Raw genomic sequence first — 14,489 nt, 5'->3', positions numbered from 1 at the left:
GTGGACTTAGTGGGAGAGCAAACCATTCCGGTTCCTTTTCTTTCAACTGCACGGACCTATAAGCAGGCACATCATTTCCTGGGTCCCCGAGTCAGTAAAGGGGAAGGTATATTTTTATTTAATTATAAATCGAGGCACTTCTCTCTTCCTCTCTTTCACCAGCTCTGTATCCCTAAACCTCTTTCTTTAGAGAGAACCAGTAGACTATGAGCTCCTTAACAGCAGGCATCAGTTACAAGGCCTCGTGTGTGGTAAGTGCTTAATAAACTGAACCGATAGACTTACAGACTGAGGCAGGCTCTGCTGCCATCTTTTCTAAATTCTGTTGAGTTTGAGAAGACACTCTCCAGCCACCCTGCTGGGTAGACATCCAGCCTGTGCTTGCATATCTCCTTTGGCAGGGGGCTCACTGTCTCCGAAGCTAGCCCATCTGAACAATATACTGCAGTCTGCCTCTTTGGGACTTACACTCATTGGTCCAGTGGCACTTAAACAGCTAAATTGTGGGCCCAGTAGTTGGCAGACTGTGTTAGCACCTGGGGACGTAAAGAAAAGGAGACGTGTGGAATTGGCTCTTGACTGAGCCACATTAGACAAGAGGGCTCAGATGTAGACTGATACCTTTCACACAGAGGGAAAAGTGTTTACTATTTTTCAGAATCCTCTTCCTGCTCCTCTTAGACTGTGCCTCTCCACCTTTCCCTCATTTAGTCCCGATGAGTCCTCCATGACATCCTCCCAGCCTGAGAGTGGCTGTCTTCAGTCAACATGCCCTTCGTGCTTAGTGGTTCAGCCCTCCCAGCCAGTTCTCAGTTTAGTCCACTTCCCTCTCTCCATCCTGTTAGCCACAAGCAGGTCCACTCGCTGGGGGGTTGGGCCCATTCTGACCTCAAGTGAAGCCCAGCGCTTCCCTTGATGTTCTGAGGATGCATCTGTTAGGCTTAAGAGGCTTCAGTTGAGGATCCCTTGTTTTCTCATTGAGCCTTACTGTGGATTCCTTAGCTAGCTAGAAGCAAGCTCCCCACCTCTTCCAGCCTTTTCTCTCCCTTGCTCTTTAACACTTGTTCTCTGAGCCTAATGATACCCAGAGCCTCTGGACTCCAGATCCCTGTTCCACTCACCTCCTCATACAGCTCTCTCTGCATTGTTGGAGACTACTGGTGACTGCATGGTGTACCATATTTGTTTTGCTTAATGAGCAATTTAGAGAATTTTTAAAGATAATTTTGATAATCTGTTAGTCCCAACTACTGCTTTGATTTATAATCTAAACTCTATAATAAAGGAAATAGGGAAAGTCAACTTATTATTATTTGGATCACACCTCAAAATGATTTTTCACGTAGTGAAATCTTACTCATCCACCAAGCCCAATTCAAGTCCCATGTTACCCAATGTCATCCCTCAGTACTCTGTACCACAGCGACTGTTCCCTACTCAAGATTTCCTATTAGCACTTCCTGTGTGTGCCAGTCGTTTGCTAACTTGACCATATTTATGAAATCCTGATTCACAACTTCAGTATTTTTGGTTTCTCCCTCTTGATCACAACAGATGTTAGTGAGATGTGTTAAAATCATTAGCACAGAATTGAGGCCTTCCCTCTAATGTAATCAAAATAATTGCCATGCATTGTGAAAGTAAAAGTAGACGGTGCAGTTTTATTGTTCTCTCTCTCCTCCTCCTCCTCCTTTTCCCTCTCATCTAATCTCATATGTTTAATTGTGGAAATCTTTATAACCGTCTCTCTCCCGCAAGATCGTAAGTTCCTTAAAAGTTTGTCCTATGTTTTGTATCCTCCAGAGTGTCTACACAGGAGGGGCTTTGTCTTATAATAAATGAGCAGTAAATACTCGGTTTATGTCGTCATGAGTTGAGCGACTCTTGTGTTTCATATTTGGCTTCGGATCTTGATGTCAAGTTTCACGGAAACCTGTATCATACATATTGACTAATTCTACTTCGTTGTATTGCTAAGTGAAATAACTTTTTAAACTTTCTTACACACATTAGAAAAGGGATTTTAAGATGATTGCATTCATTGTAAAATAACAGCCAAACCATGGCTACTGTAAGTTATAAATTTGATCACATGCTTATTCACCTACGTAAATTAGTCTAGTTTGTGTATGCTATTAGAAAACTTCAGTAGTTAATGAGACTTTGGCAGTTTGCTTGTGATAATATTAGACTCAAACTGCTGTTAATTAGATAGTCATAAAATAAGAGTAAATTGGAGCTTGTTTACATTTCTATACAGTATAATTTTCTGTTTTTAAATGTATCTTTTTCCCATTAAGGAAGCAAGCATGTAAGTATGCCAAACAAGTTACTCATTATTTGATTTGCTTTTTCTTAGATTTCAAGATGAAGGTACTTTAAAAAACTGTTTTTCCTTTCTTATAGTTATGTTAATTAAAATTATTTTAATTCTTAAAAAAAAGTTTGTCAATATGAATGTTGACCAGTGGTATAAAAAATTTATAGTGATAAATATTTTGGCTTCTTAAATATATTTGCATTTTTAAATTATCAAACTGGATAGTTCATATCTCTGTCTCATGTCACATGTCTCTTCGATCTCATGTTACACTGAAATTATGTATTTGTGTGTCTGTTATTTTTCAGAGGACCTGGCCTAGGAGCTATCTTACGAGTCATGTTTTTCAAATCCTTAGAGCCTAATTTAGTGCCATACTTATCAGACACTCAAATAATGTTTACTGAAAACAAAAGTGAATTTTGCTTCAGTTTCTTCTAGCTATTTATTTTATCTAGGTTTAGTAACCTAAAGTTGTGATTTTTACAAGCCAAAGGTGATAAGGAAGTATGTGCAGTATCTTGACTTGAGCATAACCATAAAGGTGAGCTCTTGCTAGAAAACCTCTGGCCCTTGGTCTTGTTTTTCACCAGGAGAAGGCCTTTATAAAAATGGTGTTCTATAAATTTAAAACTTACATAGGAATAAAATATCGATTGTGGCATTGAAAATCTGAGAATTATTTTCTTCTACCTTGAATTTTTTTGGTTAAAATATTTGGTTCATAGTGAAAACAGGTATCTGCCATAGACATTTACCTTAGATGGCCTGCAAATTTTGTTTTATCTTCTGTACTGTTTAGGTAACATGAATTATTCTCATGATTAAAAAGAAGTTTTGAAATAATTTCTAAAGCTCTTCCAATTTTCCAAGATACATGTTTCATTGTCTATATGTTTTTTAACATAATTTTTAAATGCCCCCTCCCTCTTTTTTCCCTTTAAAAGCATTCTTCTGGTCATGACAGAAGGGAAAACTATACTTCATATCAGAGGACTTCCTCTCCAGAAGACAGGTAAACAGTTTTATGTGTTCCAAATGCAATTTAAATTTTTTATAGTAAGTTTGAAAAATTGTTTAGCTCTTAGGTTTCTAATTTTAGGATGAACAGCTTCTTTTTGATTTTATAAACAATATCACTTGAGTGGGCTTGGGGACGAATTGTCCTTCAATGACTGTTGTAGAATTTCTAATAAATAAATGTAGGTTTTATGTAATTTTTTAGATGAGAGGGCATAATTCTAATATCTCAAATACTAACTAGAATGACAGTTTATAAAATGGAAAACTGAGTCGAAATCACATTATTTTGAAGTGCTGCTTTTCCTGTTAGTGCTATGCTCTACATTTACGTAACTCTATAGTTTTCAAAATATTTAGATATGTATTTATATCTTGACACAGTTGTGTTAAGATGAATGATCTAGAAATGTTCCCGTTAATGTTCATTGTGCATTCAGTTGTTTCACTTAGTAAGCTGTGACCATTAAAAATAATTTTTGAAGGGAGAAGCATCCTCTAAACTTTCTTTCAGTTGTCTAATCTCTTCCTTATTCCCCCGTACTTTCTTCCAATTCTACTCCGCTGTTTCTAAAAACCTTTGCTTTACAGACATTAAGTTAATTGTCCTGGTTTGCAACTACTTACTACCTTTCATCAATCACCTACTCCCTGTATATATATTAAAAAAAAAAATTCTCTCTCCACACACAGACACAGACATGAATGTGTGTGTCTATATAAATTAATCATAGATGTGTATATAAAATATGGATTGTTACTATGTATATTTATTAGGTGTGTATGTATTTAACTTCTCTTAAGCTTCTCTGATTTTATTGACTTTTAAGATTCAAATAGCAGATCTTATGTTACCCATCTGTGTTTGCTAATAATTTCAACCCATAATCAGTGCTGTTCAGTACTGCAGTTTCAAGAATAACAGCTGATGAATGTAGTTTTTTGGAGTGAAGTTAAACTGGTTTTTATGGAGGCCAGCCGATGACATTGGTCTCATTTGTTCAGTGCTTTGATAAAATGAGCCAGCTAAGCAAAGGGAGTCGTTTGCAGGATAGCCTTTTTCATGCCAACTATAAAGGATATCCAGATACATATCTTTTACTAAAGACAGTGTGAGTCAAGATGAACATGTTTGGTTAAGTGAGTTTCAGGACTTGTTCTGTGCATAAGCTGAAAGCTTTTATAATCACAGCTGAATGAATGGATGTCAATAAAATAAGCTGTTTGTTAAAAGCAATTTGATAAAATATTGTTCAGTCATAGAGTTGCTTTAGCATTACTAATATATGATTTTCCTAAGTATTTATAACATAGTTGTTTTCGACTTATAACTTTGCTTTTCTTATTTATGTGTTAGATATGCAGAACAAGAAAGATCCCCTCGGGACAGAGATTACTTTGATTACAGCAAGTCAGACTATGAGCATTCAAGACGGGGGCGTTCTTATGACAGTAGCATGGAGTCACGGTTAGTATTGGACACTTTAACTATAGAAAAATTATATTTCTTTAAATTTTCTTTATGCCTTATAATAAAACAATAATGATTGCAGCTGGCATTAAATGGATGTTCTTATGTGCCAGGCTGTCTAATAAGGACTTCATGTGAATTAACTCCTTGTAGTAAACATATGAGGTAGATACTGTTATGTCTGTTTTACAAATGTAGAAACTGAGACTTAGAGAAAGTAAGTCATTTGTTTGTGTTTTAGAACCATATCAGTGGCAAGTCCAGGTCTGTTTGACTGTAGAGCGCAAGCTCCTATTCGTTCTCGTGTACTACGTGAGGAGCTGGCTTATGTGAGTTTCTGAGATGCTTTACCGAATGAAAGAAAGTAGTTTATATTATATGACATAGGGTGATCTAAATTTACTTTCCTGCATAATATCAGAGGGACATTGAGATTGAAGTTACCAATCTATAGTTTTTATTTAAATATAAATTATTCTTACTTGAGTCTTGGAGAACTTGACTACCCGCCTTAGTAGTGATCCAGTTTCAAAAACTTGTCTACCATGTTTTATCGTAGGCTAAGTTCTATATCCTTTTTAATGTCTCTCTCATATTATCCTCTCTCCATGACTACCAACATTAAACCCCTGCTAGAATTTTGATCAAATTCCTCTGCAGTTTGGAGCTAAGCACATTATTTGAATCTGCTTCCAAACTTTCCTTCTCACTACTTACTTTCTAATGTGTACCCAATCCTAAAATGTCAGATTAAATTCACCTCCAAAAGCCAGGCTCATCTGCTGTCGCCTTAATGACACCTTAATAAGAACAACTGCTACCACCATAATTGGTGAGTGAGGCATTCTATATACTTTCTCAAATACTCCCAAAACTCTTACTAACTAGATATTATTTTTCCTAATTTACAAATAAGGAAATGGGTTTCAAGTGATTAACTTACCTGAGGTTTCAGTTGGCTGTCTGGTAGATGATGAAACTGGGATCTGAACTCAATTCTGACTCCAAAGCCCATGTTTTTTGCCATAACCCCTGACTCTATCACTTTACTGTAACTCTGGTTCAGTGTATGTATGTAAACTCTCATTTGATCCACACAGTCACATTGTGAAGTAAGCAGGCTATGTGTTACATAGAACATAAAGGCTAACAGTACAAAGCAGTTGAAGAGAAATGTTTTCTATTTAGACTCCAAGAAGACTCTGGTACTTCTGTGCTCTAAAGGAACAAACACTATAATTATAAGGACATGATTTTATCAGGCAGCTAGCGGTCTTACCTGGTGTTTCTCAGAAGAATCATAACCAGTGTCAGTAAATCCCTGCTGTAGCTTCTGTCTTGGAACATGTTCCATTCACAATAACAAGCAGCTCACTTGCAAATCAGTGCCTAGATTTCAGAGCACCTGCCTTTGTGACTAATTGGAGTTTCTATTTGAAACCACTTTTTCCTGCTCTGTTCACTCTTAGTGTATGCAGACTGTCTATCATCATGGACAGTCACTTAGATCTCGTTATACTTCAGTTTCAAAACTGACTGCTTTTTTTCCTCCAGGTAGGTTTTATTACTATATATTAAGACGGACCATCTCGAGTATACCCTCTAGATTTAGTAAAATCTATCCAGCGGTTTCCTGGTAACACGGCACCTGCATTAGTATAATGATAATCCAAAACTTGTTTTTATTTACTGTATATAACTCATGGTTATAATTCATATAACTCATGGTTGTACAAAGCCTGAGCAGAATGATCGGAGTTTCTAAGGCAGTATATGTGGACAAAGTTCTCTTGGGAAAGATAGCAAAAAGCAAAGATTCACTCTTTCCTCTTAGTCCTTGATAGTTTCAGAGAAGAATACCCTGATTCTTTAAAAAGTGTCAGCTTAAGAAAGGATATTCACCTACATTAGAGAACAGTTATTGTGGCTAAAAATGGTTGATATTTTTAAATTGTTTTAGATAACCAGAAGCTTCTGATATTCTGTAATTTCTAATAAAAATATCAGTTCTATCAAGAAAGAATTTCAAATATTATATTTTTTTTATAACAGTCTTACTCCTAAACTACCTTTATTGGAGCTAAACTCTGGTTTCTCCTTTGTACAATTTATCGTGTACATCACAGGTCAGTTTGTCTTCTTAAAACACTATTTTCATGTCACTATCCCACTCAGAAACTATTAATGATTCCCCATTACTTCTACTATAAAAAACTTAAAGTCTGGGGCCGGCCCCATGGCTGAGTGGTTAAAGTTCTGCATGCTCCGCTTCAGTGGCCTAGGTTCCTGGGTTCGGATCCCTGGCGTGGACCTACTCCATCTGTCAGCCATGCTGTGGAGGCATCCTACATGCAGAGCGGAGGAAGATGGGCACTGATGTTAGCTCAGGGCAAATCTTCCTCATCAACAAAAAACAAACAAAAAAGAAGTTAAAGTCTGTTGCTTGTCTTTTAAGATTTTATAGTCTAACTTGAACTCATCTTTCCAACTACCATCATACATGATTCTTTGTTGTTTTCTGACTGTTGTACTCATTCTGCTCTGAACACCCTTGCTCAGTTTTTCAGTAGTTACTCTGTCTTCTGTTAGTTGTAGAATGCCATCCTCCCTTCCCCCTCCCCCCCGACCCCACCCCTACTGTAAATCCTGTGAAGCCTTCAAGACCTAGTTTAAGTTACATTTTTTCTGTGAAGTACTTCCTCACCATTCCCAACCACTTTTCCTTGTCTGAATTTGTGGGACCCACCCACTCATGGACTTGCTCATTTGGTATGTAGTTTATTTTAAAAATGTCTTTTATGTTGTTTTTCTCCATTTTTAAAAAATTAATATTACAGAAGTAGGGACCGAGAAAAACGCAGAGAAAGAGAAAGAGATATGGATCGCAAAAGGTCCCGGAAATCCCCCTCTCCTAGGAGAAGAAGCCCAGAACCGTCGGTAACCCAGAGCTCGCCTGCTCAGGATGAACCTACTGCAAAGAAGAAGAAAGATGAGCTGGATCCTCTCCTTACTCGCACTGGTGGAGCATATATTCCTCCTGCAAAGCTCAGAATGATGCAAGAACAGATTACAGATAAAAACAGGCATGTTGATATCACTGAGTATACAAGGCAATGATATCCTCATTGAAAAAAAATCAACTATGATCTAATTAACCTTGGTCGTTGGGAATATACTTTAGTCCACAGTGACAGAGATCTCAAATTAGACTTCTTTCCTTCCTTACTCCGTAAGCTCCTTTGGAGTTCTGCGTACTATTTGCCCTGACATTACTCATAATTTTTTTTATTTTTTTGCATTAATGAATTAAAAAGTTTGAGGAAAGGTCACTTACTGTTTTATTACTATTTTCAAGCTATTCCTTTCATAGTTGCCTGCATGCCTATTAGTCATGTCCATTTTTCATAGATAATCAAGAGTACTATTGATACTTTAGACTTACAATGGATCTTTCCAGTTGCTCCAAAGCAGGAGTCAGCAAACTTTTTCTATGAAAGGCCAAATAGTAAATATTTTAGACTTTGTGCATTCTTCTCTCTCTGTTTCAGCTACTCAGCTCTGCTGTTAACAGTGCGAATACAGCCAAAGATAATATGTAAACACATGAGTATGGGTGCTTTCCAATAAAGCTTTATTTACAAAAACAGGCTGTGGGCTACATTTGGCCCATGGATATAGTATGATAACCGCTATACTAATGTATGAAACTAAGTTGACAATTTTCTCTTTTTCCTCCATTTCTTAGACTATAAGTTTTTGCTACAGTAAGGCAAACGATCAGAATTCATATATGAACATTTACACTCAAAATACCTTTCCTTCTGTTTTCAAAATAATTTTGATGGTAAGGAGCTATCTCGGAAAGTGCAACTAAGTTTTCAAGACCTTTTTCTCTCGTGGAGTGAGATAATAACCAGGAAAAGTGCGTGCCAAGATTGAAATGGTCACTCAGTTGCCAGATAGTTAGTAAAAAAGATTAGGATAGAGGGTAGCTACACTTTAAGAAGAACAGATCGTTGGTGAGCTTAGAAAGAGTATCCCCACGTCTTTCATGGGTATTTTAATGGCAACTTGAAAGTACTTGGGAACCTTATATAAATGAAATCTAAATTTGTTTCGAGAATTAGCTTGAAGTAGAAATGCCATTTATATAAAATAAAGTATAAAGATTTAAAATAAATTAAAATTAAAAAATAATATGAACTAGAAAGGGACATTAGATGACATTACATTTAAAACTAATAAGTTTCTCTTTATGTGTCATATTCCAGCACTTGGTAGTAATGCCTGGTGTGTTGTGTTGAGAAGGGATTTGGGGGTGGCTTCTGTGGTTGTGGGAGCTTCATGATCGTGTAGGCATTCTGCTCCTTCGAAAGGCACTGGTGGGAGCATCACTTTCTCCAGTCTAGTCCAAATCAAGCCTAATTGTAAAAGACTAGAAGCATTGTTAGTCCGAGTCTTATGTCCTTATAAATAAAGTAGGCAGAGGAGAGTCAGCAGTATATGGAATTTTAAGCCAGTTCCTGGAAGGTAATTTTATATACAATTGAAGTCTATTCGTAGGCTATATAGTGTGCAAGGAGGAGTAGATGTCTCCAAGAGAAGTTTATAGTCTTTGCTGTTAGTAGATACTTAATCAGGTGATTGTAGACTTCCTCATTAGGAGGTACAGTTGTACTTGATAGAGTCTTTTGACCAAAGTTTAATAGGAGAGGTTGTGATTATGTATCAGCAGTATCTTATTCATCAGACTACTTGTTAAGCCATAGATCTCATTTCTCTAGCAATAGTGGCGTACTAAAGGGTTGGGGTTGGGGCAGTGAGCGTGGTCCACCTCAGGTGCAGGCCGTCACATGGCGCATGATCTGTAGAGAATTTAGAAACAATAACAAAATTAGCTGGACGTCAGTGTGCTTTTTATCTTCAGTGCCTGCCAAGGACGCTGTCAGTGATAAAATACTCTTCCCCACCAGGGCGGACTGTTCTTACAACCCCTCCTTGGTATGCTACTCTAGAACAGGGATTCTTAACCTACAGACCTACAAGAGGTCTGTGAGTAGAATTCAGGCAATCTGTGAAGGTGAATGGGGAAAAAATTGAATCTTTACTTTTACTAATCTCTATAAAATTTAGCATTTCTTTCTACTGGGAATATAGTCGATAGATAATAGTATTAACAGAGTATTTCTTGCAAATATCTCAAGATTTTGTTTAAAGCCATACTACTTGGAAATTAAAGAAGTTATTAGACCTACCACCAATTCTTGTTATTTAATATGTCAAGAAGCACATAAAATATTATGTGAAACTTTTGTTCTTTTCATGCTTTGGAAACTATATTTCAGTATGACTGGTATCCTTTGTAATCCTATGTATTTGTGGCTCTTATTCCAAGAAGTCCATCAGCTTCACCAGACTGCCAGAGAGGTGTAAGGAAGGAAAAAAAGCTAAGACTTCCTGCAGCTTAAATCATATGCCGCAGGGAAATAATTATAAAAAACATAGACTTTTAGAGCTTTAAAAGATCTTAGATACTGGTAAGTTTAACCTAAAGAAACCCAATGAAGCTAAATATTGTACCTAAGATCTAAGTTAAAAAACAGTATAACCATCTAGCGTTCAGCTGTGGGACTACTGTCTAAATACAGAAGTGTTCTTTAAAATACTTAGAACAGTCTTTCAACCCCATGATTTTATGTACTTTCCATTTTCATGTAATTATTACCATTTCTTTATAGTTTAAAACATTTAATTTTGTTTTCCTTGTCAAGCTTTTATAGGAAAGAACATAATAAAAATTTTCTTTTTATGGCTTATATTTGGGTATTTCATATTGTAATTTAAAATAAAGAATAATTAACGCCAGCCCCATGGCCTCGTGGTTAAGTTCACGCTCTGCTTCAGTGGCCAGGGTTCGGTTCCTGGGTGCAGACCTCTCCCACTCCAGCAGTGGCCATGCTGTGGTGGCAACCCACACACAAAATAGAGGAAGGTTGGCACAGATGTTAGCTTGGGGCAAATCTTCCTCAAGCAAAAAGAAGATTGGCAACAGATGTTAGCTCAGGGCAAATCTTCCTCAGCAAAAATAAGTAAATAAATAAATAATGGCTTTTATTTTAAAATACTTCCTTTAAAGACAAGTTTAAGTAAATGAAGTGTTATAATGTAAAATAAGCATGTGTTGAATCTGACTGAGTGTTGTAAATTGCAATATACATGGACATAAGAACAAAACATTATCCTTACATAATCTTATTATGTTATTAAAGGGAAGTGGTCTGTAGATTAGCATCATATGTACAGAACATCAAATGTGGTTTAGGATGTAATCTGTGTATTCATATAGTTATATGTTTTACTACACTATGGGGTCATTTTATGAAAAGTGTTAAAAATAAAGGAACACTAAGTATTTTTTTATGTTATTGTAACCTCTTGTTATTTTAATTGTTGACTAAGTTTTCATCTTTATTAAAATCAATTCTTTTTAGCTTAGCATACCAGAGGATGAGCTGGGAGGCCTTAAAGAAGTCAATCAATGGTCTTATCAACAAAGTCAACATTTCTAATATAGGTATTATCATTCAAGAACTGCTTCAAGAAAATATAGTTAGAGGAAGGTAAGCAGTTATTTTATTTATAGTATCTCAGCAGTTTCTCAATGGAACATAATATCTACATGAACAACAATCATTTTTTGTGCTTTCTTTCAAAGATAATTGAGAATATTTATTTAAAATGCAGTTCTTGTAAAAATGTAAGCTACTAACAAATAACTATACTTCACTGTTAGAGGTTGTGTGAGTTTTTGATTTTGAGAAGTTTTGATGTCATGTAATGATTTTTGCACAGACATTTGTTTACTGAATACTTTGTTAATTTAAACACATGAGGAATAATGGGTATTTTATTTATTTATGTATAGATAAAAGAGCTACCTCAAACCAGTTTAATTTCTAGTGAAAGCAAAGTGAGAATGTGAAAGAAATGAGAAAGATCAGTAAATTTTAGAAAAGCAGAAAGAAATGACTTACCCATTTTCTGTGTGGTTTTAAGTAATAGTGATATTATAAAGGGCCAGGAAATAGAAATATTCTGTATTCTATTTATTACTTTAAAATCCGAGGGCTGTTTTTCCATGTCATTTCACATGACCTTGAGTCATCATCTCAAAAACACTGGGACTATAAAGCAAGGTGTAGTATGTTGTGGGGCTAGAGAAAGTTGACCAGGAGGCAGCCATTGGCCTCAAAGATAGGTAGAGCTCCCCCACTTTACTCAGAGAGAAGCAGACTCAGAAGTTGTGTGGGTTGCTTAGGATCTTACAGTTTGTAAGCTGGGTTCTCTTTTCTCATTTTTATTCTAGTGATTCTGTTGTCATACCTAAACCTGATGACTACTAAGGCATTGTTTTCCTGCCTTTTGGCACTCCAATAACTGTTTGTCGTTGCATTGTTAAAAATAGTTCTTCAGTTAGCCCACTTCACGTCTCTCCCCTTATCAACTGCATGTAGAAACATGGTCATTTCAAAATGAGTTAGAAGGGGAACCTTTTATCTTCCTGTCACTGTTTTAGCATTTTTCTTGTAGTGCTTTGATTGTGTCTTTATCTGTCATAGGAGTTTTTCACATCTTCATTTTTATTTCACTAAAAATAGGCTTAAAGATGGAAACCACCCAAATTTATCTTTAATCACAAAATTTTATGTAGATGATGGACCCATAGCAGAAATTTTACATTGAGTCTAAGTTTAGTACTTTTGAAGGAGGTCATTTTTCCCTTCACTTTTTTGGAAATATTAAATATAAGGAATTTAAAAAGCTCAAATTCATGACTAGATATAACAAACAGGAGCAGGAAAAGAAGGATTATATTAAGAGAAAAAATTTGAAGAAAAAATTGTAAAATCTGTTTTAGAAAAACACAAATTGAAGTTTTGTTTTCTCAAAAGCAATTTTTATTGCCAAGACAAACTCTTCACCTGGCTAATGTGGTGAAAATTTAGTCCTGATTTAGCTTTTGTGATATTTACAGAGGAGTAATGTTGGATTTTAAATTAGGAGTTTTTTTCGTCTAATTAAATTGGTCATGATTGTTGACTCTTTGTTTTCTTTTTTAAACAGAGGCCTGCTGTCCAGATCTGTTTTGCAAGCACAGAGTGCTTCTCCAATCTTCACCCATGTTTATGCAGCATTAGTGGCAATTATCAACTCAAAATTTCCACAAATTGGAGAATTAATCCTCAAGAGGTTGATTCTTAATTTTCGAAAAGGCTACCGAAGAAATGATAAGGTATGTATGATGGGCTTGAAGTAAACTGCCACACAGGGGCACACTGCTAAACCAGTATCAGTGATAGTAAGCAGTGTTGATTTCTACAGAGGAGTTCTTAAAAACTGTGTTTCATGGGAACTTTTTGTGTTCTTGTTAAATATCCCTGCCTCTGACAATGAGCAACAAAAATGATGACTGTAAGTGTTGAATTATAACCATTTAGCCAGAAATGTATTAGTTTTCATCTTACTACTTTGTTAAAATATAAGAATTACCCTTGTACATATTTTAAATAGTATGTAAGTAAGCTGTAGATTCTAGAGAGAAATGAGAATTGGTTTTAGTTTATAGATTAACTTTGTCTCTGCCTTCACTTTTCAGCCACTTTGTCTGACTGCTTCAAAATTTGTTGCACATCTGATTAACCAAAATGTGGTAAGTAATTATCTTAAAACTTGGTGCCATTCAGTGGCATTAGACTGTGGACTTGATGCCACTTCAGTGACACTTCTCTATTTTTGTTTTGATTTAGTCCTTCAGAAACTATATTGGATAATATTTTCATCTTAAAGCTATAATAAATGCATTTAATGTTCTTTAATATAAAGAGGAACGCAAAATAATTTATCAAATTGATAACTTGGTTACTTAACTGCAAATTATTCCTTCAATGAATGTAATTTAATCATTTTTATTAAAAAATTAAGTTGGTATCTCTTCTACTCCTTTCCCCTGTACCTGATGTTTGTGAGAACCTAATAATATCTGATACTCTATAAAGAAATTCTATTCCCTGTAACTACATAGTATATATAGCCATATATTCTTAGAGTCAATTTATAAAATATAATAGATTACATAATTTTAATCTATTTTAAATGGAAATTTATCATTTTATTGGTTCAATTTGCATTTATTTTGTATTCATTTGCTATTTGAGAATTTTGATTTAGCTTCTGTTTAAATTTGAAAATAATAAAATTGCTCTTGTTCATACTCGAAGGTTTCTTTCACATATACATTTTATCATTTTTGACTGTGTCTATACATAAGAGGAAGTATTTTGAAATCACACAATCTTATTTCTCTAACATTAAATAATATTTTCATTCTTCCCTACACTGAATTCTTTCCAGTGTTCACTCATAGAAACCTTTTAGATTTTAACCTAATTAGTTATATTATTACATTGATAACTTGCTACTTAAGACCATGGAAACTTAATTTCACGTGTCTATAGCAGCAGAGATGTTTCAGTTTTCAAATGTATATAACACTTACATTGGAGATGTTTTTGGCATTGCCACAGAACAGTTAAAATGATAAATATTTTACATCTTCCCCGTTGTGGAACAGGGCAGTATATCTTGTCACTCATGTAAGACTATTAAACCTCCCCCCGA

The 14,489-nt window shown here is 35.4% G+C and overlaps 1 protein-coding gene across 6 annotated transcripts in view; it reads left to right on the top strand.

The window, feature by feature from the left end:
* The window catches only part of CWC22 (CWC22 spliceosome associated protein homolog), a 57,189-nt gene that overhangs the window by 18,019 nt on the left and 24,681 nt on the right, over window positions 1–14,489 (top strand). For 3 of the 6 annotated variants that reach the window (XM_008526561.2, XM_008526562.2, XM_070581627.1), the window contains exons 3-9: window positions 191–251; window positions 3,268–3,335; window positions 4,698–4,808; window positions 7,649–7,894; window positions 11,303–11,431; window positions 12,936–13,104; window positions 13,468–13,521. In XM_008526561.2, coding sequence (XP_008524783.1) covers window positions 207–251; window positions 3,268–3,335; window positions 4,698–4,808; window positions 7,649–7,894; window positions 11,303–11,431; window positions 12,936–13,104; window positions 13,468–13,521 — 822 coding nt within the window. In that variant the 5' untranslated portion in view covers window positions 191–206. The remainder of the gene's footprint in view (window positions 1–190; window positions 252–3,267; window positions 3,336–4,697; window positions 4,809–7,648; window positions 7,895–11,302; window positions 11,432–12,935; window positions 13,105–13,467; window positions 13,522–14,489) is intronic. The other 3 variants (XM_008526563.2, XM_070581628.1, XM_070581629.1) reach the window with 1 other exon arrangement.

The sequence above is a fragment of the Equus przewalskii genome, chromosome 17 (assembly GCF_037783145.1).
Source record: "Equus przewalskii isolate Varuska chromosome 17, EquPr2, whole genome shotgun sequence".
In the NCBI taxonomy this organism is placed as follows: domain Eukaryota; kingdom Metazoa; phylum Chordata; class Mammalia; order Perissodactyla; family Equidae; genus Equus; species Equus przewalskii.
Note: the sequence above shows the minus strand (reverse complement) of the source record. Positions and strands in the feature narration are given on the sequence as shown.